We start from the raw sequence: 24372 nt of genomic DNA on the forward strand, positions 1-24372 counted from the left end.
GACCTATCAGCTTCTGGTAGACATGAATGGGAGATGTTCAACAAAAAGTATTTATCTTCTACACTCATTTTTGTTATAGTTTCGTGGCAGAATACTACAAAATGTTGTTTATCACAAACTAAACTTTGCTGCTCAACGTTATACCAATATATCGCGACGGAGTTTAGATGTTTTTCCATTTACGTTGCGCGAAATCCCCCATGACGTTTGTACTCAATGGTATATTCCAAGCCGAAACCGGAACAAGCATGAAGACTTGTCAAACGCGCGCACCATTTGATTCAAGGGATCTATTAAAAATAAAGTGGTTAAGTATTTCAGTACTGTATTCTGAATCGGAATAGACTCCCATAACCAAGAGGTAATTATTAAGTTATCAGTCGGAGCGTTAAATTGTAAAAACAGGCAATATAAACTTTTGTTTGGCTAATTTCTAGCTAGCTGTGCACTTAGATCTGAGCCAGATAGCAGTCACGTTTTAGCTCTTTGCCAGGTGACACATTACCTTTATGTGTTACGATAGATACATGAACACAGGAGCTGTGGGTGCATCATAACGTTAGCTAGCGAGTCAGTAAGTCATATGCAGAATTCGGCATTTGTAGTTTAATTACATCTTTACTGGTTCATTGTGGGAATAACGTTATTAGTCTAACCTCTAATGTAGCCCCAGCTAGGTTTAAGTTCCACATATCTCAAATAAACACTGCTTTGTGTGTTTTATGTTTGCCGAGTTGAAGGATGACCTATATAGTTTGAGAAAAATATCCACATTATGCCCTACTATGCAAGCGTCTGTGCCTTGTAGTATACATAAAATAATCACATATTTGAACAATGTTTGGTCTGACGTCCTCTCCAAGCTGCCTGACAAACCTCTCTAGTGCATACATTAAGTGTGTCTGGTTTAACGGTGCTATTCACAGGTTGAGGAACAATTATTTATTAGTAGTTAGTTATAGTCATTAAACTGAAGAAGAGCAGTCAGCATTATGCCAAATTGTCTCTTGATAATGTATCATAATTGAGTTTTTTGTTTACTAGATAAAATCACTTTGCATTCTCACGTTTTTATTTCACTATAGATTAAGTACACCTGCTTAAGCTAGGAGTGAGGGGATATACATACAATCATATATCATGGATCTGCAATTCTATGTTCTGATATTGATATATTGCAGCATAGAAAATGAGAGGAACTGTTGATGGATAAAATAGCAGGAATGGCTGTATTTGGCTAATCCCGCTAATTAATGAAGGCACTTAACCACATTAATGCAAAAACCAATGGCCTAATAGAGATATTAAAGAATGGCTCCCTTGGTATGATAGTATGCTATATTCATCAAATTTATATTATCTCATGATATTTTGGCCTACCTTAGCTCAGGTTAATGCCTTTAGCAGATGTTGCTCTTTTCATAGTTATAAACGTAAATTTTTGGATGATCACACCGAACATTAGACAAACGGTTCTCTGTCGTCTTTCATTCTACAGTGAAAGCTCTGATCTGAAACCAGCTTTACCAGGACACACAGCATGCAGGACGACTCGAGCCGCACTCCCAGTTACACTGTGGCATGTGAGGACTATGTTCATGTGGTTGAATTCAGTCCTTTCAGCTCTGGGACCCCTGCCTCACTCCTGGCCTACGGTGGAAACCAGTATGTGGTAGTGGGCACCTGCCTATTCCAGGTTAGAGATGCAGCTTCACACAACCTGGTTTACCTACATTAATGCGTGGTATATTTCTTTCTGAACACATACATGTTCCCACAGGAGGAGGATATGGAGATTGAGGGAGTTGAATTCAATGTTCTTCGAGCTTTCCATCATGAATTGCGGGTTGATGCTCTTGCCTGGAGCCCTGAGTCCCGACTGGACAGGATACCCGCTATCAGGTACTACTACTTTGTTTACGGCACCTTTCGGTCTGGTGATATTAAGACTCCATCAAGTTGCAGTATCTGTCTGTGTCTTGACTTGAGTAGATTGTGGAGTATCTTGCTGCATAAATTGTAAACTGGGGCTGTGCAGAATATTGTTTCCACTTGAAATTGTTGCATTGTAACTTATGCAAATTACACCCAATATGTTAACAATCATGTCACTGCTTGATAGAAAATAAACACTATCAAAGGTCGTTCATGACTAATCTTAAACAAAGTTTAGTTCATGGTGAATGGCCGAACACATACTGATACTCAGTGGACAGATTAATTTAGCACACAATGAGGAAAGGTAGTTAAGATGTGCACTGTGTAGGTTTTTGTATCTGACTTTAAAATGAGTAAAGAGAAATAAGCACACCACCAAAATGAAGAATGCTTGTTCGGAAAAATATTTGTTTGTTTAAATGTTGTTCAGCCTTATAAACTGATTCCCGTAGAACTGTCACAAATTCTTAATATAATGATAATGCTGGTGCTTTAGCGTGATTTCTGTGATTAATATAAATCACGTATGCTCTGGCCATATGCAGTGACACAATCTCTAAGGGATTATTTTTGAGCTCACAACAGAGTGCCTCCTCAGAAGCCAGAGTTTCCCACTAGTTAGCGCAGGAGCTGATCTGTGGTGCCATTAGTGCAAAACTGCTGTTTGAACTATTGGTTGAAAAAAGGGTATAAATATATAAGGCACTTGAGATTTGGCATCTGAACACCAGCTTTTTTAATGTCGGAGTCAGACGCTGTTTCACAAGATTAATGTGTAATTAAAATTTTCAACAACATCGACCCTCCTTTTTAACTCCCAAATCTCAGTTGTTCCCAACAACATATATGGCCAAGAGATATAAAGTTTCCTTACTGCAGTTTACTTGTTAAATGGTAGATAGATTTTTTGTACTTTGACCCTGACACTGAATACTAAATGCTAAACGCTGAATAGAATCATTGTCCCTACGCCCTGTTGTTTGTTGTTGTCCATCAGTGTTTAGGTGTTGTTGGTGTTTATGTATTATCCTGGCTGACCAGTTCCCCTCTAAGGGACAGTAAAAAAACTTTGAGCCACCTTTTTAATCTTTCAGCACTTTACCATTACCACACAAGACTTGTTGACCCTTGAATAAAACAGAGGCGATTGAATGTTCATTGTGATCGGTTACCTGTTACTTTATAATCATTTAATTTGGGAGATGCTTTTATCCAATGCCACTACCCTTTTTTTCCAGACACTTACGTCAGTTGTGGGTTCAGTGTTATGTTTGATGGACATGTCTCTCTACCAGCTAAGCTGTCCTTCATTATGTGAAGTGTGCTGACATATTTTCTAAGTCATGAATCAGTTTAAGGAATGACCTTTTTTAGCATATCTGGCTGTTTTTATTTTAAGATTTTATGGATATAGATGTTTATGGTGAGACATCTACAGTCATGTAAGAGGTTATCAGACCATTGTAATCGGATTAGGAGACCATACTTTACTCCCACATCAGAAACCTGACAAACACAACAGGATAATCATTCACAAACATCCCTCTGTGACAACAAGAGGCAGTTGTAGAGAAAGCACAGCAGCCACCCTGTGTGAAAGTAGTCATAACCGCATCTCACTGTCACACTGCAGCTGCCAGGATGTGAGCAAAGTTATTTCAGGTGGCCTTGGACAAGAAGGAAGTAGCCTAACTGTAGATTGTTAGAAAGCAAGAGTTTCCTCCTAATTGGAGTGCTGGATGGGAAGGTTCCGTGGTCCCGCCGGAGGTGTTTAAGCTTTCTGTAATTGAAAAGGAAAGGCAGCGGTAATTCTTGGCCTTCTGTGGTTTACTCCACAGGGCCCTCGAGCCAGCCCTGTGACGTGCGCACATGTTATTGCGCTGATGACTACCCACTCGGGTTCCATCCCTCCCTTCGATCTGCACATAGCCATGCCTTCCAGGAAAAGTACAACGTTCTCACGGGCTTGCCTCAAGAAGGGGCCCAGAGAGAGCGAGAGAGATGAGGGGAGGAGAGGGGGCTGCAGCACTGCCACCATCCGCCACAGCCTGTAACGGGAAGATTGGAAGATTACCAGAAGACTAGTCGCCCCCACACATAACAAGTGTTTCACCAAATACACAGGTTTTTGAGTTTTTTACAATCAGAAAGACATGTCATATCGAACAACTGAGTGAAGTTGTTTTTCAGTGTTGGTATTTCATGCCTTTTATTAGGGAGTTGACAGGAACTGGGGGGGAAACAACCATGGGGAATGAACAAAGGTCTCCAGTTGGACTCACGGTCAGTGCTTTTAAACTTCTAGCCCCCCAGGATACCTCCAGGTATGATTAGAGTTATATCACTTGACAAACCACAAATCCTGTGTGCAGGAAACGACAGGGCTCAATATCCAACAGTAAATCATATACCTTGCTAATTTTATGCTGCAATTTTCACAGAAAAGTTGAAGAAACTGATTTAAAATTCCAGTTTTGAGTACGGTAGCTGCTTGTGAAGATGCACACCCTAGAAGTGCAATCTACCGGTCTGATTCCACCAAGGCACCGTTGTTGAATGCCATACCCTTGTTTCTCTGTTTTTTTTTCCTGTCTACCCTATACTATCAGCTGTCCAATGAAAAATGCCAAAATTAAAGAGACCACACAAAAAGGCAATTGTTATAGAAAATGAAAAACCAAATGGAGTAGATTTGCTCAGCATGCAATTGAAAAATCAAGCTATCAAGGAGTGAAGAAGAGCTGAAGGTTTTTAACTTAATCTTCACTGGAAGGACACACGGAGGATCACGCTGCCCAGTGCTGTCCCACCCCCAACTGTGCAAGTGTCAAGAACCCTCACCGATGGCGCAAGTCTAACTGTTTGCCCTGTTTCCAGTCTTTATGCTAAGCTAAGCTAACTGGCTCCAGACATGAGAGTGGCAGCAATATTCTCACCTAAGGCTGATGATACACGGGGCAACTTTTTGAGCAATGTTGCTGGGCAATCTTGCTGGTGGCAAGTCTAACTATGTTTTAAACGGATAGTGGTGGTGCGGGGAGGGTAGCGGAGTGATGGGGGAAGGGGATTACGGTAGTAATCTTTACTCATTACCATTGACGGCAACATTGCCCAGCACCATTGCTCTAAAAGTTGCTCTGTGTATCATCAGCTTTACTCTACAAGACTGTGAAGAAGCCTCTTTCCCTACATATTTTCCTTTTAAATATTGCAATGTGTGTAGCATAAAAATAAAATATTGTAAAAAGTATTAAGCAGAAGGACCACACTTTAAGATCTTCACTTTACCCAAGTTCTCCTGTTTCACACAAAAACTGTATGAACTTTGTGTTTTCAGGTGTCTGCTGAAGTCTCTCATTGGTGTCTTGTGCTCAAACAATGCTCTACAACAACAGTGCTGAAATTCAGTGGTGCTTCTCTTTTAATAGTGACTTCTATTGTTTTAAGCAAGATTATTGGAGATCAGTCAAGAAAATGACTTGCCTTTGAAGGTGAACGTGTTCCATGCTTCACTCCAAAGTACAACTCTAATTTGTAGGGTTAGAAGCCCTATTCTAATATAATCTAATCTACTGTAGCAGTAATACCCCGAAGCATGTTAAGGGTGTTTGTAGTGACATCATGCCAAATCCATCTGTGCCTGCGACTGCAAATGTGTGAACTGCTGTCTGTTTATTCTGGTGATATGTGTGTGTTTTTCTTGTCATAAGTGAGTTAGTGTAATTGTGTGAATAATTGCAGGCACTGGTGTATACTACGACTGATTAGAAAGAAAGTCCTCTGCCTGGCTCTGCACAGGTTTTTGAACAGAGACATGCGTAAATGGCGTGAGGAATCTTGTTTTTCTCCGTGTTTATCTTAGCTTGCAATTAGAATCTCCCTGGCAGCGTTTCTCCTGATCACTGTCCAAGTTTCTACCACACACACTGACACTCTTCATCAAGAGGTGTCAGTCTAGGCGGCTGCAGGCGTGTATGTAGAAAGAGATGTTGTCTGTCATTGGGTCTGTACTGCCCGACTCTGTTTTGATGTTCTCTCCTTGTTTATTTTATACTCTCTCCTTCTTTTCCTCTTTCTCTCTTTGCAGATTTTGCACCGCTGCACCTGACAGAAAGCTACGCCTGCTTACTTCTGATCTGCAGGATAGGCATGAAGTCAAGGTAGTGCAACATCTGGAGCCCATTGTCCAGAATTGAGCCTGTCAGTTGGCATCAAACTTTCTTTACTTAGCACTGACGTTTGATACTCAGTGATACAGGAAATGTAACTGTACGTAGAAAGCAGAGCTGCAGCCAGTGTAGTGATCCCAAGTTTGCTACAAGACCCTCAGTTAGCAGTTTATTGATCAGATGATTGCTTGGTTTGTTTACTTACTGTTTTTCTGTATTGTTGCCTAGGTAATGGACGGCCACACTAGCTACATTAACCATTTGGTGTTCGAGCCCACGGAGGGGAAACAAATTGCTTCCGTCAGTGATGACCACACTTGCAGGTCCAAACCATTTTATTTCCATATGTGTGTGTGTGTGTGTGTGTGTGTGTGTTCCCAGCTTCTGATTTTCAGTTCTGTTCTCTGTTAATGGTGCAGAAAGTCCTGACAGTATTTCCACAGTGAAACATGATGCTAAGCACAACATGCTCCGGTGTGACTGTGCGTAAGCACAGAGCTGCTTTGTAGCTTTTCTAGCTAATTGGTTAAATATGGAAATCCAATTAGCTGTAGAAAGATTTTCCTCTCTAAGGGGGACCTATAACAAGTTCCCCAAATTTTCCTTTTCAATTAATGCTAGATGAGGGAAATAGTGTGTCAGTAGCCAAGGTCACCTCAGGGCCAAACCCCTCTACATCAGCAGGCTTGTTCTCCTGCACCATGCAAACCTGTATTCCAGTACTGGGCCCTGTTCTTATATTGTAATGTACAGTAAGTGGAAAAATTCTTTAAATTCATTTTGATACTTTTAGTTTCCTGCAGGTGAATATCAAGGCTGCTACTAATAATTATTTTCATTATTTCATTATCGATGAATTAGTCAATTCATAATTCAATAGAGGAAAATAGTGGAAAATATGCATCACAGTTTGTGGTGATGTCTTCAAATGGCTTCTTCTGTCCAACCAATGGTCCACTTTTTAAAAAAAAGCCACAAACAAAACACATAATTTAATTCAAAATCATTCTTTCTTAGCCCATGTAGCCTAATCATTAACAACGGTAACATCCACTGAAAACAGCTTCCACTTGAAGTCTTCGGCCTTCAAGTGAGAAGAGTCAACTGTACTATGAGGAATTTATAGTGTTGGTTTAATATCCAGCCTTAGAAAACGGTACATACTGTATATGTTGAGGTTAATCCGAAAGCAATGTCAATTCTGCCTCTCTTCATTGCTTATCTTAAGTCTGACAACTGGTTAATTTGTCATAATAAAACACTTCGACAGTCACAGGCTGTCCTGCCACATCTGGCCGTCTGACATTGCACCGAGTAGAAGGATCTCCCCCACCTCCATCCACTCTCCTCTTCCCCTGTCTCCACTGACCGGCCAGAGAAAACAGGAGTGCGCTCCATCTGCTGAAAGATTTAAATTCTGTCATGTTGAGAAAATATGGGACGCGAGAGGAAGACAGAGGCGGAACAAGGGATAGATCAAGTTAACAGGAGAGTACCTTCCATTCAGCCCACACAAACTGAGCCTTGATATGAGAGGAGGAAACTGGGAAATGTATGCCTGCATGTATAGGCTCATGACCTCTCCATCACTCTGTTAGGTTTGGCAGCAGTGCCTCTACTATAAGTTTGCTTAGCTTTGTCATCACTGTCCCCCTGCAGTTGTGGGAACTCTGCTGTTGCCAACATGCAACCTGATGCTGCAGCATCTCGGCAGGGAACCAGACTCCACTCCCTCAGGGGAGTTTACATTTGGTTCATGTAGTCTAAACAACTCATGGTATCAGTGTAGATGTGTGTGTGTGGGGAAATGTGCCACCTAGAGATCACAGGGGCACACTGCAGTATCCTGAAGGGGATTTGGGTCGACCGAGTTCGCAGATGAACTCAGGCTAAAGCACACCTGCTGCTGCTACATTATGTATATGGTTTAAAGCATTTGTTCTGTTCTCAGTGATAATCCGTTTGCTTTTCTCGACCCCTTATGTTGTGTAACTGCTTGGTATCTCATTCATGCTTTCAACATATCTTTTGTCCAAACCTTTTTTTTGACTGACAGCACCTCTTTTACCCCTTCATCAACACCACATCATGTTCTAAATGTGCTCTTTTGAATAGATTATAAATTGGATGCTATTCAACACTTAGTTATTTTATATTTTATATTTTTTCATACAATGTATGTGATAAATGCTTTGGTTTCTGTGGCAGAAGCTGAACGTTTCAGTCATTTATTATCCATTACTTTTATTTAGTTTTCCATTAGTTATAGCTAGAATTAACTATTTCAACCATTAGCCATTACTTTTAGCTGTCAATTATTGCTGTTAAACCATTACTGTTAGCTGTTTAGCCATGTACTTAAAGTGATCTACTTCAACCACTATCCATTACTTTTAGCTAACTATTTAAACTTCTCTGCCTGCTTGATAACTAGCTTTCACATACTCAGTCCCAACATGTGGTCCTAATGAGTTACAATGTGGTATGTACTGTGCAGTTAGCCTTCCTTAGCTAGTAGCTTACTGGTCATTGTAAATATACACAATCTTTCCTCATTCTAGAGCTGAACGATATACTAAAAAAATAATATTGTTATTATTTCAACAGATATTGAGACTGCAATATGAGTGAGTGGGAATGGACATTTTTGCATTTCATTTTCACTGGAACTATATTTTGTAGGCTGGGGCATTTCTGTACCACAACAATGCTTCATTTATAATGGTATGTTGTGACCCATTTGACCTTTTTATCAAAAAATTGCCATATTGCAACTTTGATAATATTTTGATTAATTGTGAGGCCTACCACACACCATATCCCGTGGCAACTATAGAGCCCAATTAACATGGCAAATGGTTTCAATAACTCTTTCAGCAATAAAAGTGTGATATTTTTATAAAGCAGATAATGTCAGTCTGTTCAAATCAAATCAAAGCAGTCCTGTTGTGCACTTCAACCAGGGTGACCCTTACGAGGCACTGTGATGGGATTATATTATTTGACTGTTCTAGTTCTCTCCCTCCAGAGTCATCTTCGCTTATTTACTCTGCTCTATACAATGAATCAGATCACACAACGCTAACGGCATTTCCCGTTTCCCCAACTTATGGGAAACAAGCGGTAACTTCCTGGCCACGCTGTTTTCTCACTTAGAAAACACAATACAGGACTTTAGATGTCCTTTTCAACCCTATTGTACATGGATGTGAAGTGTTATTGCTTGATGTAGTGTTATGCAATTACACTGTTTTATCAGAGGCGGTCACACGTGTTTTCGTGTCTCATGTCTTTCACCTCGTTTGGCAAAGGTTATGTTTTTTTGGGGAGCCGGTGCTCTCCATTTGAAGGGCAGAGTGGTTGACCACAGTTTGGCCGTTGGTGGTGTAGCGTGCAATTGAGCTCTGCTTGGCTAGTGGTCTGAAAGAATAGGGTTTAGTCGTTGTTTTCCTGGTGTGGTCTGGGTTGTTATTTTTTTTTTTGGGTCTTCTCAGCCTCACTCATGCTCCACGGTGGAGGCTCTGGCTGAGTCTGCACATGGGCAAAGGAAAGAAACCCAAAGTTTCGACAGGGCTCTATCCTGCTGCAGGGGAGATGAGGCAGGAAAAGTTGAGTGTTTACTGAGGTCTTCATCTGAGACGGGGCATATCCTCCCCTACACCGCACCACTGAGGACATCAATCTCTCCAACAACACACTTGACATTTAGATGGTCTTTGGAGGTACTTTTTGGGCTTTATTAGATGATGTCTTCTGCATGACCTCATCAGTCAGCGCCTTTGCATGCTTCATAAGCGTTTGTTTTATATTCCCAGAAACACTTGCAGCCGCCCACCCCAGCACCCCTATGCCCCCATCCCCACCTTTTCTTCAAGTTCAGGAATCGTTCAGATGTGGTTAACCATAGATCCAGGTCTCAGGACCCACAGTTCTCCATCCAAGTGATCCATTACATCCGTGTTAGTCAGCTGCTTTTGCTATCATAGGTCTAACTTAGCTTTAGAATCGACTGTTATTTAAATAAATGTATAATAATCCGTAATCGTTTGTTTGCAAGACCCCTCTGTTTTGATTTGCATGAAGTAGGATGCTGTTCAACTTCTATCCGCTGCTCTTCCTCTGCTGCCCTCTCTGTACTCCACAGAAAATGAATGGCAGTGGGCCGCCCACAGCGAAACATTTGCTGTAATGTGAGTGGAGCGTAACCCCGACTCAGGCGTGCGTGCGTGCGTGCGTGCGTGCGTGCGTGCGTGCGTCCTGCTATCATAGCTCAATGTAATGTGATGCTGGCGTTTTCCCTGAAAGAGGAGTCCACCATAAGTCTGTCTGTCTTCACAGCTCAGAGCCAAGATCTGAGAAAAGGGCCCTTTTTTTCCTGGAAAAGCATGAAGACAGTGTACATCACTTGCGCACAACCAGCAGGAGTTAGATAAATTAGGAGCAAACATGAACTTGGATTAAAACATGTCGTCTATCTATCCGCCATAAAAGCCTGATAGTCATGTGTCTTGGACAGAGCCACAAATGTATGGAAAAGTTCAACTTGAATTCTGTCAAAAAAGCATCAGAAGTAGAAACAACTAAATGTCTTTTTTAAGAATATTTTGGCATACGGTAATGAGGAAACTTATGCTCTTATATCCCTAAGGGCCCAAGGCTGTATGTGTTACGTTTAGGCCATCTGGAAAAAGAAAGATGTTGTTTTGTTTTAGATTAAGCACCACAAAGAAGGTGAATTATTTCAGAAATTCTGATACTGTTGTTTGGAACGGCTTTAAAACCCCATCTTTGTTGTATTTAAGAAGTGGATTTTAAGGCCAAGAGTGGTTCACATATCAAGTTGAATCAATCCGTAACATTACTGATGAGAACTGTATGAGTACTACAGTTTGTACTCTATGGGTTTTTGCAAAGAATTCTCACAATACTTTCAGATTATTTAGATTAGAGATTAGATTTAGATTATTATGATAAAATAGTTACACTTACAGACTTGTGTTTCGCAAATATTATCTCAGTACTTATCCACTAAAAGCAAACCAGGTCATACAAGGTATCGTTCTGTCTCGTCAATTTTATTTTATTGGTGTTCATTTTAATATGCATCCTAATATATCTTGCCCTTAAAAAACAGGGTGTGGGACTTGGATGGAAATGAGAGCACTACACTAAGACTTCGCTCTCCTGGCATCAGTGTGTGCTGGCACCCGGAGGAAGCCTTTAAGGTAGGTGGGGCCTGTTTCAGATGCATGCTGAGGTCAAACTCTTGAGTGAGTTGTTTAATTGCAACTACATACTGTATTACAATCACATAGTCAGGTGAACATTAAAATATTACTTGAAGTTAGGTGTCTGAGTTTGTCTAAAGCCAAGTGGCTATTAGATGACAGGACAGGTGATTTGGCTGGATTTTTGAAACTGGTCATTTCGGAGCTTGTTAACTCATCTTTTATTGGAAGGTTGGAACACTTTATTTAATTGCCCTCCCATGCTCCTGACCTCATTCAGGCATCCTTATTGCTATCCAGCAAACTTGATGATAATTGATGAGTGGTCAGATGATCCCAATTAAGATTCTACCCAACCATAAAATGGATATTAGGCTGTGAAGTATCCTGAATGAAGCATTAAATGCTTGTCCTAAAGGCAGGAGGAAACAAACTAGTCTGACCACGACTGAAGGCAAAAGTAGTCATAGCTGTTCCAAATAGCTACACTCAAAGGAGTGAAAAGCCTTTTGCCATATAGAGAAGGGCACTTTAAATCGTTTAAATGTAGATAAAGGGGTCATTTGCTTCTTGAAGGCAGTTTTTTTTTTTTTTTTTTAAGAGCTTGAGAGAGATCAAGCCCTGCACACCTGGCCAAGGACGTGATTATCTGTTTCGTAAAGTTACAGATATTGTCGGACACAGTCCCCACAATTCTGATGTTGAGAGTGTGTAGGGGGAAGGGGTTTCATATGTTGTTCAACCATCTTGAGATGAAGTATGCTGACGCCTTAAGCGTTAGCCAGTTTGATGGAGTGCAACCTGTCCAAGATGTTTCCCTTTCTCTACCACTGCATGCTGGGACAAACCTGTATGACACTGAATGAGAGTTGGTGGGTATTAAAAATAGATGGATGAACTGTAAGATAAATGTAAATAGATTGTGGCAACCTAAACTGCAAACGTCGATTTAACTGACTCATCTGTCCTCTCTAGTTAATGGTGGCAGAGAAGAAGGGAACAATTCGCTTCTATGACCTGGTGACCCAGCAGGCCATTCTGTCGCTGGACTGTGGTCAGTCACCACTCATGTCAGCTGACTGGTGCCTCACAAACACCATCAAAGTCGGTGCTGTGGCGGGCAACGACTGGCTCATCTGGGACATAACTCGCTCCAGGTGAAAGGGGGAGTGTGGGTAATAAACTATTGATGTTGCATGATATACTGATTTGAAGGCACACAATAGTGTGGGACGTGTCTAAAATTTTTCTTTATTCTTTGCAGTTACCCACAGGAAAAAAGACCAGCCCACATAGATAAAGCACGGTTATTCAAGTAAGAAAATATTTTTAACTGTTGAAAGGCTTCTTGTTTTCACACATTTTCACCAAGAAACGTATAGTTTCTAACAGATTTTCACCTGGATTATGTCCTATTGCACCCAAACAGTACAGTACATTTTTTATTTAGTTTAATTGCATGATGACATTTAAAGAGATGTAATTTTTCTCCTCAGGTGGTCTCGAGCCAATGAAAACCTCTTTGCCACCACTGGATGTCCAGGAAAGATCTGTAGTCAGTTACTCATCCACCATCTTGGCCACCCACAGGTTAGTGAGATGCTTTTCATAGTCCAGATAATTTACTTTTGAACTTTCCCTACAGCTCCAGTCTCATATCACATTCTGATTCCGTTACAGCCGGTGGTGATCGGATCGGCCACAGTGGGATCAGGCCTCAGCTGGCACCGGACACTCCCGCTCTGTGTGATTGGCGGCGACAGAAAACTTTGCTTTTGGATGACTGAAATGTAGACATCTGTGCACCCCTTTCCATGGTGGATAACAATGTGCTGTTTCTATTCTAGTAATTGTTCAATAAAATATTTTTCTGAGTATCTGTCTGAGTTTATGTGCAATTTGAAGGAAATAGTCCGCGTGCTTGAGCTTTGTTCTTTTATTTTTGACTACCCGTCAGATCAGCTACAGATAAACAGTGGGCTTGTCAGGTATTTCTGAAGAGCTCATTTTTCTTTTCTCTTAAGAGTAAGTTACATCAGCGGCCTGTTACGTCCTGCCAAGCTGTAGTTCAAAGGAATGCGAGGATTCAGTGCCAACTCTTCACTTAACCAGTCAACATGATCATCATACCACAGGTGTTCTCTCTGACTGGCTTTCAATTTTCCTACAATCAATGACAGACTCGGAGTCATGTTAATAATATATTTTTGTATGGGCTGTTCCACCTGCTGTGGTGGGCTGAAAATCCACAGGATGAGTTAAAAGCTAGGAGTTCTGGCTGTGCTCCAGCTGTTGGACAAACCCTGCAGGTGTAGCGGTTGTAAGTGTAATCATAAGAAAAGCTTTGGGAAGCATCGGAGTCTGGGGCCATTTCAGGTAGTCTCCAACTCCATGACATTTAAACCAAGCGACCCATGGGGACGCAGGGAGAGGAAGAGATGTGCATCACCTTACCATGGCAAATAATTATCATTGCTCCACAGACCAAACACGGGAGACAAGGGATCATTTGGCAGAAACTTCTAATGCCCCCCGGTAAAACAAGGAGTCATTGTACTGTCACAGGAATGCCATGTGTGAGAAAAAGCCATCTCCATTTTCAAAGCAGTCATACTCGTGCTAAGCTGCAGAGAGCACTTATTTAATTAAATTGATCATGAATCATTCTAGGTGACAGCTGATAACTTGGTTCTATAGATGTGTTTAATCTTCAAGGGGGCAGCATTGGATAAATATGCATCATATTGAAGCGTCTAACAGCCATTTATTGTGCTTTATCAATGTGTCTAGGTTGTATTGTACAGCGATGCCTCTGCACAACAGAGCGTGGAGATCTCCACTCTTTTAAACCAGTTCGTCAACCTTGTATATTTCTTGGACAGGACACGTTAACCGCCATCCACAAAGCATAACATGCTACTGCTCTCCTGGTCCACGCTTTTGTTTGAATAAGTCCAATGTGGTCTCCGCTCTCTACATTTGCTGTGCAAGTGGTGCTGGAGCAGCTGCACATAACACGAGAGATGTCAATGCCTGATGCAAGAAGCTGCCATTTTCATCTGTGCACACTGATCGTTTTCCAAAGAGTATAAAAGCTCCCCTTAGAGGGGAGCTCAGACACTTTCCTCTGAAACATGAGTCATGAATCTCAGTGGCTTTACAAATCCCAGTGACTCAAGGACACCATCTGATGGCTGATGAGTAGAATAGCATCAAGATTTAATTCCATCTTGCTGATTTCTAGAACATATGATCCATCTTGGACATCTTACAAACTCCCCTCTTTCCTGGAAGCACCTCTTCAGGCGTCACTGCCCAGGGCCCTCCGTGTTACCTTTGATGTAACCTGAATGAAGCTATTATGTCTCACAAACAGTTTCTCTTGTGGTGTGTGGACTAATAACAAACTGTGAAATGGATGAAAGAGAGATCAGACAGCCTTAAAATCCTCACCAACTTTCTCCTAATCTCCCCCTCAGATAACTCTTCTGCAGCCGTGCCAATTCTAAGCCCTGGGCTCAACAAGAAGGAGAGCAAATAAAAATAATGAGGAACATGATATGAAGGGAAACAAAGAAAGAGATTAGAGCTCTTTGAGGCCGGTGTTTGATTTAATCTCACGGCTGGTTTGTTGTGTAATGCTTTTTCCAGAATGAAGTGATTATGTTGATCTCAATGAGAAGAAAAGATTCCGTCAAAAAAGCATGAGTGGAGCTTGTTGTCATCTAAATTGTTGCTGCCACAAAGTTTGTGACAACTGCACTGTGAATTTGTAAGTTTTACTTTCTAATATGGCGGAAGTTGTAACCAATGGTTAATGAATCATTTACTAATGCTTAATAATTCAGTTAAAAGTCATTAAAAAATCATCCAACAGTGTGCCAGAACTTCTGAACCAAAATCCATTCCAACAAATTATTAACATTTAACTACAGGCTTGCTGGACTTTTGTAAGCACCTTTTATTTAATTTTTTTTGATTATTGATTTATTTATATTTATAGTTGCAGATGACTTACTTAAACATGTGGCCTGTTATTAATGACCATGATCATTGATAATCATTTATAACTGCAGACTTGATGGCTAATTAGAAAGTGAGAAACCCTTGAGCATTTATTCATAATTGTGGTTTATTGAAGGAGTGAACTGCGAGGGACTGGCGACCTGTCCAGGGTGTACCCCGCCTTTCGCCCAATGTAAGCTAGGATTGGCTCCAGCCCCCCCGCGACCCTGTAAGCAGGATAAGCGGTTGATGATGGATGGATGAAGGAGTGAAGACTGTAAGCTGGGGGAACAGCTAGCCTGCCAACACTTCTTACTTAGCTATTCTTCTATGTACCCTGTGGGACATGAGGCTACATTGAGCTCCTTCCATCATACCTTATCCACAGCCAGCTAGCTGGCTTGTCTTTCCCAGGGGCTACAGCAGGTCATTTGGGCTTTCCAGGTTTTCTTTTGCCTGGAGGAGTCCATCTCAGCACAACCTCTGGAATGTGATGTCCCAGCCATCGCAGTCACTTCTGCCTTATTTACCAGTGATGATGATCTTGCTTTTGGTTTTTCTGTACAGTTCAAACAATGTCTTGTCAGGGCAGAATATGCCACATAGCCTTCTCAGGCATCAAATGCCTCAATCCTTTTCATATTGCGTCAGTCTCCAGCCAGCATTCAGAACCGTATAATAGGGTGGACATGGCCTTAATCTTATATAGACCTTTGTTTTTGGCCTGTGTAGCTTGGACATCTAGATGCTGCGGCACTGGGAAAACTTTCCTACTTTGCCTTTCCCCAATCTTGCCATGATCATTTTGCCCTGATGTCCACCTTGTACCGCAATTGTTCAACCTGAAATGTTGCCAGCTGTTGTTTGTAAAGAAATTGTTCCACCTAACTATCTATAAGCAATCTTTTATACCTAGTGCAATAAATGTAATGAACAAACTGCATTAATTGGCAGGCCTGCTCACAGAAATGACTGGGCCCCTGAAAAGTTCCAGTAAATGGGCCCTCCGCAAATCGTTTTTACTCATCTCAACACATGCTGTGCTCTCTCTCTACCTCTTACATAAACACATACATGGCGTGTTGCATGCGGTGCACTTTTGATGTTTTGACGTTGTACAACAAACATTACTCATGAGAGATGTACGGCACCGATGTGACATGATGTTTGTATATATATGTTTATATAGTGATGTTTTTATAGGTCTGGTGAGAACAAAGACGGTTTTTCCAGCCTTGGCAGGACAATAAAGTGGTATTCTAGTCTATTCTAACTCACAAACTCTGTTTTTTTGCACAAGAGGTCGTGTTTATCAGCAGTGTTGGTAAGCAGATTTTTTCACTTGGGTTCAGGCTAGCTGTTTCTGTTCCTTATTCCAGCTCTGTACTTGTAATGCACAGACAGGAGATTGGTATGCCTCTTCTCACCCATTTCCAAGAATGTTGAACTGTAGGTTTGATGGCTTATGACTGACCTATAAGGCATTGGTAAAGTATTTGTTAACTATTAACAAAGCAGTTAGTTCTTTATCAGGCTTTGAATCACCAGATTCACTTACATCTTGTGGAGTATCTTTATTTTTGAGTTCTCAGGCCTGAGGACAAAGTGAACCTCCTGACCCTGTTTCCAGCCCGGAGGCAGCAACTAAGCCAGCGTAGGGATGAGATGGCCCTGACATCAATAAAGGAAACACTTATGGTTGGAGTCAGGATGATACAGCGTTTGGGATTTGTGGTGAGAACGCGAGACACAAGAATCTAGCTGGATCCCTTACAGGTTGCCCTGTTGCCGTGGCAACATGCTTTAGTTTGGCGCTCAGCAGATTCGGACCCTGCCGGTGGTTTCATGGAGATTTGTGGATTTGAGAGCGCTGGATGTAGAATGAGATACAAGAAATTATAAAGTGTTTGACTTGCTGGTAGAGAGTGTGTCCATGCATGTGTGTGTGTGTCCCTGCACACTTGTCATGCAGTAGATCACTCTTTCCCTCCACTTGCTTTATCCCTCCCTTTCTCCCTCTCTCTTTACGCACATTTCTTTCTACTCCACAAACTAGGGAGGCCGGAGCAGGGCTTGATTTACTGTAGAGTGGAATTATGGGAAGGAAAAGCTTCCCAACACAAGGGGGCCGATGGGACGGTTTGCCAGCCACCGTGTTGTTGGTGGTGGTGCTTTTATGAGTCCTGCAGATGGAGATGATTTGTCTTTCTCAAGGGAAAGGCTTTGACGTGCGCAGCTCTGATATGCATTGTCGCCTGCGTGGAGATCAAAACGCTGGATTTCCGTCAAAAAGCCCCGAAGGCCAAATTCTCCAGTCGCACACAGAAAGAGAAATAAAGAGAGAAGAGCATCTGTCAGCACTGCAGCCCTGCGGACCGTGCTGTGGTTGACTGTGAGGTCCCGGTGACCTGGCCCTGCTGATGTGCTGGGCCTCACTGCTTGCTGGCTCTGGCCTTGACCAGCTGAGGGAACATGATACTTAAATCATTCATAATTAGCTCCTTCCCTTTGCTTAATAACACATGAAGATAAATGGGTTTCAAGAATTTTCCAAATGGAAATAGTTGGTTTGGAATTAAAGCTAGAACATGGCCTACAAGCCCTTTATTGTAGTGGTTCATCCTCTCTCTCTTATTACTACAGCTGGCAAACACTGGACTTCTCTTCGGAGCACCTCTTCTGAGATCTTTTCTGTCTCTCTGGAATATAAAACACTGACATCATGAAAATAAACATTTATTTTGTTTTTACATAATACATAATTGACACAAACAAATGACCCTGTGGAACCTCGCAAACCTGACTACAGTAGAATTTTGTGTTGTTCACAATGTTTACACATGCCAGATGTCCATCCTTTTGCTTGCACGTTTTTCTGTCTGTGTGACTTTCTTATCTCTGCAGGAAATCTGCCCCTGGTCTTAAGATGAGCTGAGCTTCTCCAAGGCGCTGTGAAGGGTCTTCAGGTCTTCTCTCATCTGACCTAGAGCGTTTTGGATCTTGCTGGGCTGATCTAGAGCCTCTACGCTGCAAGTGAAGGGGTCGTAGCGAACTGCAAAGGGACGCTTGATAGCTGCAGAGTATCTCCTGTGGATGTGAATTAAGTATGAGGATTAATAGATGCTTATATACATACAAATAATAGGAAAAAAACAACATAAATTGCCTGAGTGAGGTGTTCCTTGGCACAGACTCTACAAGACATCATCTGCATCCATTACGAGTCATTAAAGGAACCCTGTGGAGTTTATGAGTAGTGGTTCGATGGAGCAATGTTTTGTAACAAATAGGTCCCTGAATACACCCAAGAGCAAGTCCTATCAGTGGTTTCACACTATTCCACTGACCTACAGGTGGCAGCCATGCACCAAGAAATGCAGCCATGCACCACTAAAGGCAAAGAAGAAGGAGACTACTAGCATGTAAACGTGGGTGTAAACAATGCAGGTTTCAAAATGTTTAGAAAGATGAACTTTACAAATGTTTTCACAAATTAGACATCAAGGATACAAACACTGAGAGTGAGTGTAACTTTTATAATAAAACTCCATAGGATAGTTTGTAATTAATGTTCTTCCTTTCAATTTGTTGGCTTCAATAATTCCAAGGGGATATTGCACAAAATAAATCTCTAAAACTAACCAGTTAAAGACACTCATGGAAGTTGGTGTGAGAAACATATAAAAGGCCATTAGTAAACAATAAAGTCTAAGAATAAACTAGAATATGACTACTATGTACTGAATATACACGATACACTTCTAACTTTGTCATTGTAGTATAAAAATAAAAGTATTCAGTCTGACTGATGGAGAATAACAAAAGACGTGCTCCAACACCTGATGCAGCTCGAGCTGAATGAAGACATTGAGATTTTTGCTTGTTCCTAAATGGTCAAGAATAAAGTTCCATGCTGATGAAGAATATTACATTATATAAGTATAACAGCGTTTTAGAAGATTTCAGGTCAGAACACTAAAACTATTGACTGTAATTATGTTTAGCATTAGGATGAATTAATCAGCAGTTAAGGTTATGGCCATGCTATAATATAAAAGTTATTATCTGTAGAGATGTTTTGAAATTGTATGTTGAGTGGAAAAATCCAATTAAAACACATTTTACTTTATTTTAAGGGTATAAAAGTTGTTTGCGGAACTGCTTTAATGTAACATCTTATGTTCTAACTTGATGGATTAAGTTCTATTGGTTACAAGGTTTTCACCCAACAGCAATAATGTTCTCATCATAAAGTAATAAATGAATACCTCAACTTAATCTTTGCATCCTCAAAGCTCTCAGACACAAAGTAAACAGGCTGGTAGGTTTGGTCCTGGTACGGCTGCACTGCGGTCTCCTCTGGGATAAATGGCTTGTACTCCGGCTCATTAGACAGAGCGTACTGGAAGGACAGGTTGAAAACTGTCAATGCACCAAGCAAAAATTATGCAGCCAAGTATTTGTGCTTGAACTTAGAGACACACTCACAACAAGCTCTCCGTAAGATGACAGGAGTCCTGCGCCGTAAGCTTTCACCGTTCCGTTTTGCTTACAGAGGCCAAACTCCACAGTAAACCAATATAACTTTAAAGGGAAAACACAAAGAATAAGGTACATAAAGATAGTTTCTGGAAGAGAACATGGTTAAACATTATGGGCAGACATCTACTTAAGCCACTAGATGGCACCAAAGAGCCATTAAATGCACAAAGTGCAGAGAGCAGAGAGTAACCCTCAGATATTTAAAGCTACATATTCAACTTTTTGATATGAAATTGTGTAATTTCACTGTTCTGGTGATGTTTTTACCTTAAGGACTGGCAATACAAAGGTATGTATATATTAATAAGGTACCTTTTAAAATACTTAATAAAAACCTACCGTAGACAGTTTCTCAATGTCTTCATCTGAAGCTCCGAGCGAGGAAAGTCCAATCTCCTGAAGTTGTTCAAATGAAGTATTAAAGGTAGTACAACTAGATTATGCTCAAATCAAAGAACAGTACAGTACAGTACAGTTACCTGTGAAAACTGGGCAAATTCTGTATCTGCCAGCATGGGAATATGGCCGAGTAGTTCATGACAGCAGTCTCTGTTGGAGCACATTGAACTCAGTCAAAGGCAGCTGAATGCAAACATACATAAAGAAATAAGTTAGGTCTCAAAAAACAAAACAATGACTCACGGCTCAGGGGAGTGCATGGGCGCAGAGGAGTGACGGATGTACTGTGTGCACTGAAACACCCTGAAGGCCAAACTGTTGAGAAAGTCTCTGGCTGACAGCAGGCCGGCTACTGGCCGCAACTGGAAACCAGTTTTCTCTGAAACATGCAGAGAGGAGAAAAACACTGTCAAACACACTGTGATTGAGCTCGAAGGAAGTAGAGCCAATAAGACAGCAGTGGAAAATACATTTACGCAAAAACCATACTAATTTTGAGGTACTTGTATTTACTAGAAATTTCCATTTAATGCTTTATAAATTCTACACCACTGCATTGCACAGGGATATATTGTACTTTTTACTTTACTTATTAAAATACCTGAAAGCTCTGGGATTAGATTTTGGATTTTTTGGATTAGAATTTATCAACACATAATAATTGTATAAAATACCACATTGTTAAAGATTAGCTTGTGGCCTCTTACAAACAAGCAGTAAAAGCATCATGTTTCCACTGAAGAGAGATTTCCACTTTAAGCTTCTCAGGTGGTTTCATTAAAATACCTGTTCAATTAATTAAAAGAGCTAATGTTTCACAAAAATCTATGTAAATATGTGTAACAACACTTTGTTTTTTTCTTCCATTAACCATCTCAGATTTTCTTGTGACCCTTTGGACCCCTAGGTTTGGAACCATCTCCATTTAGAAAGGCAGATGCTTCTTTTGTTTAAATTTGTTCTATTGCGGTAATTTTTCGGGATGTCAGACACCTCTAATTTATTATCTCTGTCTCCTTTTTTGATGAACTAATTTGCCTTTGACTACTATTCAATCTTCCATCTTTTGAAACCAAAAATACTTTCTGAATTCTACTTTTCTGGAAACATTCCTTGATTTGACCTTTTCACTTTTATATTTTAAAGATCAATTTCTCTTGTAATTCTACCTTTGTTTATCTCTTTTAGAGCTTATGGAACAGCAGAAACATTCCTTTATTCTACTTTTTCAATCTCACTTATTTTTTGAAGACCAAAACGTCTTAGAATTCTAATCTATAAATCTTTGTCACCTTTCAGGAAGGCAGAAACCTCTCTGAGCTGAGGGATGCGGTCCTCTCCATAGCCACATTCTTTCTCCAGCTGCTGCAGACCGTCCAGGAACTGCCTGCAGGCCAGACTCGGGTAAATAGTCCGCAGTTGCCGGTAAACCTCCCTCCTTTTAACACAACATCATCACATCATTGCACTTTAATCATCCGTCACCGTGCATCTGCCTTAATACCTGTGCAGTTCATTCTCACCATGTGGACACTTCTTCTGCTGTGTACTCCACGGTGGGCAACGGGTCCCCTCTGTGACAAAGAAAATGAATTCATGAGCAAATATTTGAATTATACTCTATGCTTAATGAAGATAGATGGACTTTTTAAAATATCTTACTCACTGTCTGTAACTGAAGGCAAGCTCAGAGATGAAAACCCGTCTTTTTCTGTATTCTGGATCGCTGTATCCCTGCAGGAGAATATGTTAAATGACCATAAATGGGCTGATAAATGTGATTCTTGTGTGACATTTTGCAGTGGATGTGTAAACACTTACTGGATGGTCCTGGTCCATGTCCGGATCATATTTGGTTATTAACATGTTGCATCTGTCGAGGTCTTTTATCTGTCGGGGAAACCAGGGAACTGTGATGGTGACGGGAATACAATGTAATTAGTGCTTTTGTGATTGCTTGCATGTTATTATCATATTGTAAAAACAAAACAAAAGGAGCATCGACTGATTTAATAAGGCCTTTAACATCACATGCGATGTCCTTATATGAGCACGCCTCCCAAGAAATGTTAACGAAGAAACAAGTATTAAGTGTAATAATAAAATCAGGTAGTTGCCTTTTTCCTCTGGTATGGAGCGAACATCGTCAGCCACTCTCTTCAGTGAGTTGATGAAAACGTCCAGGTCAGAGCTGTGAACTTCACACTTCATGAAGAACTCCAGCTCTGCTGTGCTGTTCTTTGACTTCCTCCCCGGTCGACTTTCAATGTGGAGAAGTTTTGCTTCAAATGTCTATGAGGGCAAAAGACAAAAGAGCAAAAGATGTCTAAAAATACAAACAGAAAGGCAGAAGAAAATCTTCATTCTTTCTATAATGATTAGAAGCTTTTGCTTCCTAAAATGGCCTCATTATGCTGAAGACATTTACATATTTTGTATTCATTTCTCGAACATCTTGTCACTTATCAGACAGGAGTTTGTATTTTGGGAAGTTAATGCCTCAGGTGATTAGGGACTTTTTTGCCAATTTCTTAAGACAAAATCTGTAAGTCAAAAACAAAAGATTGGAATCTTAAATTGATCCACAGATCTTTTAATACAAGGACTAACACTACACAAACCAAAAAACTAATCTAAAATACAAGATTGGAGCCACATATTCATGGAAAGGACTTAAACTCTATTTTATTAATATTATTAATGTTGTTTTTGCTGTTTTATCGGTGGTTGGTTTAGCCTATTTGCAGAGGTGAAAAGTAACAAAGTACATTTACTCTAGTACTGTGCCTAAGTAAAATCAATTTTGAAGTACTATTTAGAAAATAATAATTTTGCCTCTGAGATGTGTGTTGTGGAGTAGAAGTACAGGGAATTTGTAAAGTACAGTGGTAGAGTAAATGTACTTTTCACCACTGAATAATTGTTTGTTGCAGCCCTACATCCACCAAAGAGAACAGAAAAAGCCACTTAAACATGACAGGATCATACATTTACTTTATTTTACTAATACTTCTGGACTCTTATAACGCGTTATTTTAAAGTGTTTTATTAGTACTTTGGATCTATCACTGCGTATTTGAGGCTTACCTCGAATATTTTCCCAGTTTTGAAGAATCCCGCGTTTTTCTCATTGCTGAGAGTGAACAGGACATTCAGAGTGACCCTGCCGTCCTTCTCCTCAAACACAAAGCTGTCTCCGTACCTGGAGGGCCCCGGGGAGCTCGCGGAGCCGCTGCTGCGCTCCCTGCGAGCATCCTCGATCAGACTCTGCTTCCTCCCGCTGAACGGCGCCGTCTGCACCACCGTCTCTGTCTTCATGTCTCTGCTGGAGGCTTCACAGTGGGGCCGGAGCCAGCAGTATGTGTGCCTCCATCACCTCCGCGGTCAGGTTTAAATACCCTGTCATTTGAGGGCATTATGGAGATGAGTTGCGCAATTACGGCACGTGCCTTCGGCATTTTAGGCCTGTTTTGCGTCATGAGCTACATTATGGGACAAAAAAGTGGAAGAAAATTGCCCACTCAAAAAAAAGCACTAGGGATCATAGATGCATTCAACCAAAATAGGGCATTATGGGTTACATAAATGTTAGCTATTCTTGTTTATAGAGGAGGGGGAAAGAGTTTATTTGCACTGGTGGACGTTAAAAGCACTGATGCATATTATAGGGACTTTTTAGTTTGTTTTTATTAAAATGAATATAAAAAATCATATCATCATATCAAAATACAACACTGGTAATATTAAAGCTCTTTCAATACAATGACTGACAACGATTTAATGTTTTCTCTAACACTTTAGTTAGTCCTCCATTTATGTAAAATAAATGGTCTAAAACATGTAGTTGTTAGCAGCTGTAAGCTTTATTCATTTATTTGGCAGCCACTATAACTGGTATATAAACAGATAATGAATGAAAATATAACGCAGTTGTAAAATATGTCTTAACTGGAGAAGTCACCAAAATTGCATATTAATAAGGACTTATGTCCTCCTTATGTTACATTATAATGTGTTTATTAAATGTAATGGGAGGCTTATAAATGCTAAATAAGAGTCCTTAAATGTGAAAGTGTTATCATGTTTTCTGA

The 24372-nt window shown here is 40.7% G+C and overlaps 2 protein-coding genes across 2 annotated transcripts; one reads left to right on the top strand and one right to left on the bottom strand.

Annotated features, from left to right (window-relative positions):
- Positions 1-212: 212 nt before the first annotated feature.
- Positions 213-13212, top strand: nup37 (nucleoporin 37). The gene is made up of 10 exons (XM_038739189.1): positions 213-361; positions 1499-1696; positions 1781-1902; positions 6026-6098; positions 6336-6430; positions 11242-11332; positions 12311-12492; positions 12600-12650; positions 12832-12925; positions 13016-13212. The coding sequence occupies exons 2-10, from the start codon at positions 1541-1543 to the stop codon at positions 13127-13129; spliced, it is 978 nt and encodes a 325-aa protein (XP_038595117.1). The 5' UTR covers positions 213-361; positions 1499-1540; the 3' UTR covers positions 13130-13212.
- Positions 13213-17964: 4752 nt separating this feature from the next.
- On the bottom strand, positions 17965-24342 carry th2 (tyrosine hydroxylase 2). The gene is made up of 12 exons (XM_038738430.1): positions 23369-24342; positions 22399-22573; positions 22103-22191; positions 21948-22015; positions 21805-21855; positions 21574-21719; positions 20525-20660; positions 20362-20431; positions 20222-20278; positions 19829-19924; positions 19609-19742; positions 17965-18427 (listed from the first exon to the last, which is right to left on the bottom strand). Exons 1-12 carry the CDS (start codon positions 23597-23599, stop codon positions 18262-18264), a joined length of 1419 nt encoding a protein of 472 aa, XP_038594358.1. The 5' UTR covers positions 23600-24342; the 3' UTR covers positions 17965-18261.
- Positions 24343-24372: the final 30 nt, after the last annotated feature.

Source organism: Micropterus salmoides, unplaced genomic scaffold (genome assembly GCF_014851395.1).
Source record: "Micropterus salmoides isolate LMB-PRFRI ecotype aquatic unplaced genomic scaffold, ASM1485139v1 Ms_hic_scaffold_23, whole genome shotgun sequence".
Classification (NCBI taxonomy): domain Eukaryota; kingdom Metazoa; phylum Chordata; class Actinopteri; order Centrarchiformes; family Centrarchidae; genus Micropterus; species Micropterus salmoides.

Coding starts and splice junctions, on each gene's coding strand:
- nup37 (XM_038739189.1), top strand. CDS start 1,541: ATGCAGGACGACTCGAGCCGCACTCCCAGTTACACTGTGGCATGTGAG. Junction 1,697..1,780: donor TGGGCACCTGCCTATTCCAG/GTTAGAGATGCA, acceptor ATGTTCCCACAG/GAGGAGGATATGGAGATTGA. Junction 6,099..6,335: donor AGGATAGGCATGAAGTCAAG/GTAGTGCAACAT, acceptor ATTGTTGCCTAG/GTAATGGACGGCCACACTAG.
- th2 (XM_038738430.1), bottom strand. CDS start 23,599: ATGAAGACAGAGACGGTGGTGCAGACGGCGCCGTTCAGCGGGAGGAAG. Junction 22,016..22,102: donor ACATGGACCAGGACCATCCA/GTAAGTGTTTAC, acceptor ATTCTCCTGCAG/GGATACAGCGATCCAGAATA. Junction 21,856..21,947: donor CTTGCCTTCAGTTACAGACA/GTGAGTAAGATA, acceptor TCTTTGTCACAG/AGGGGACCCGTTGCCCACCG.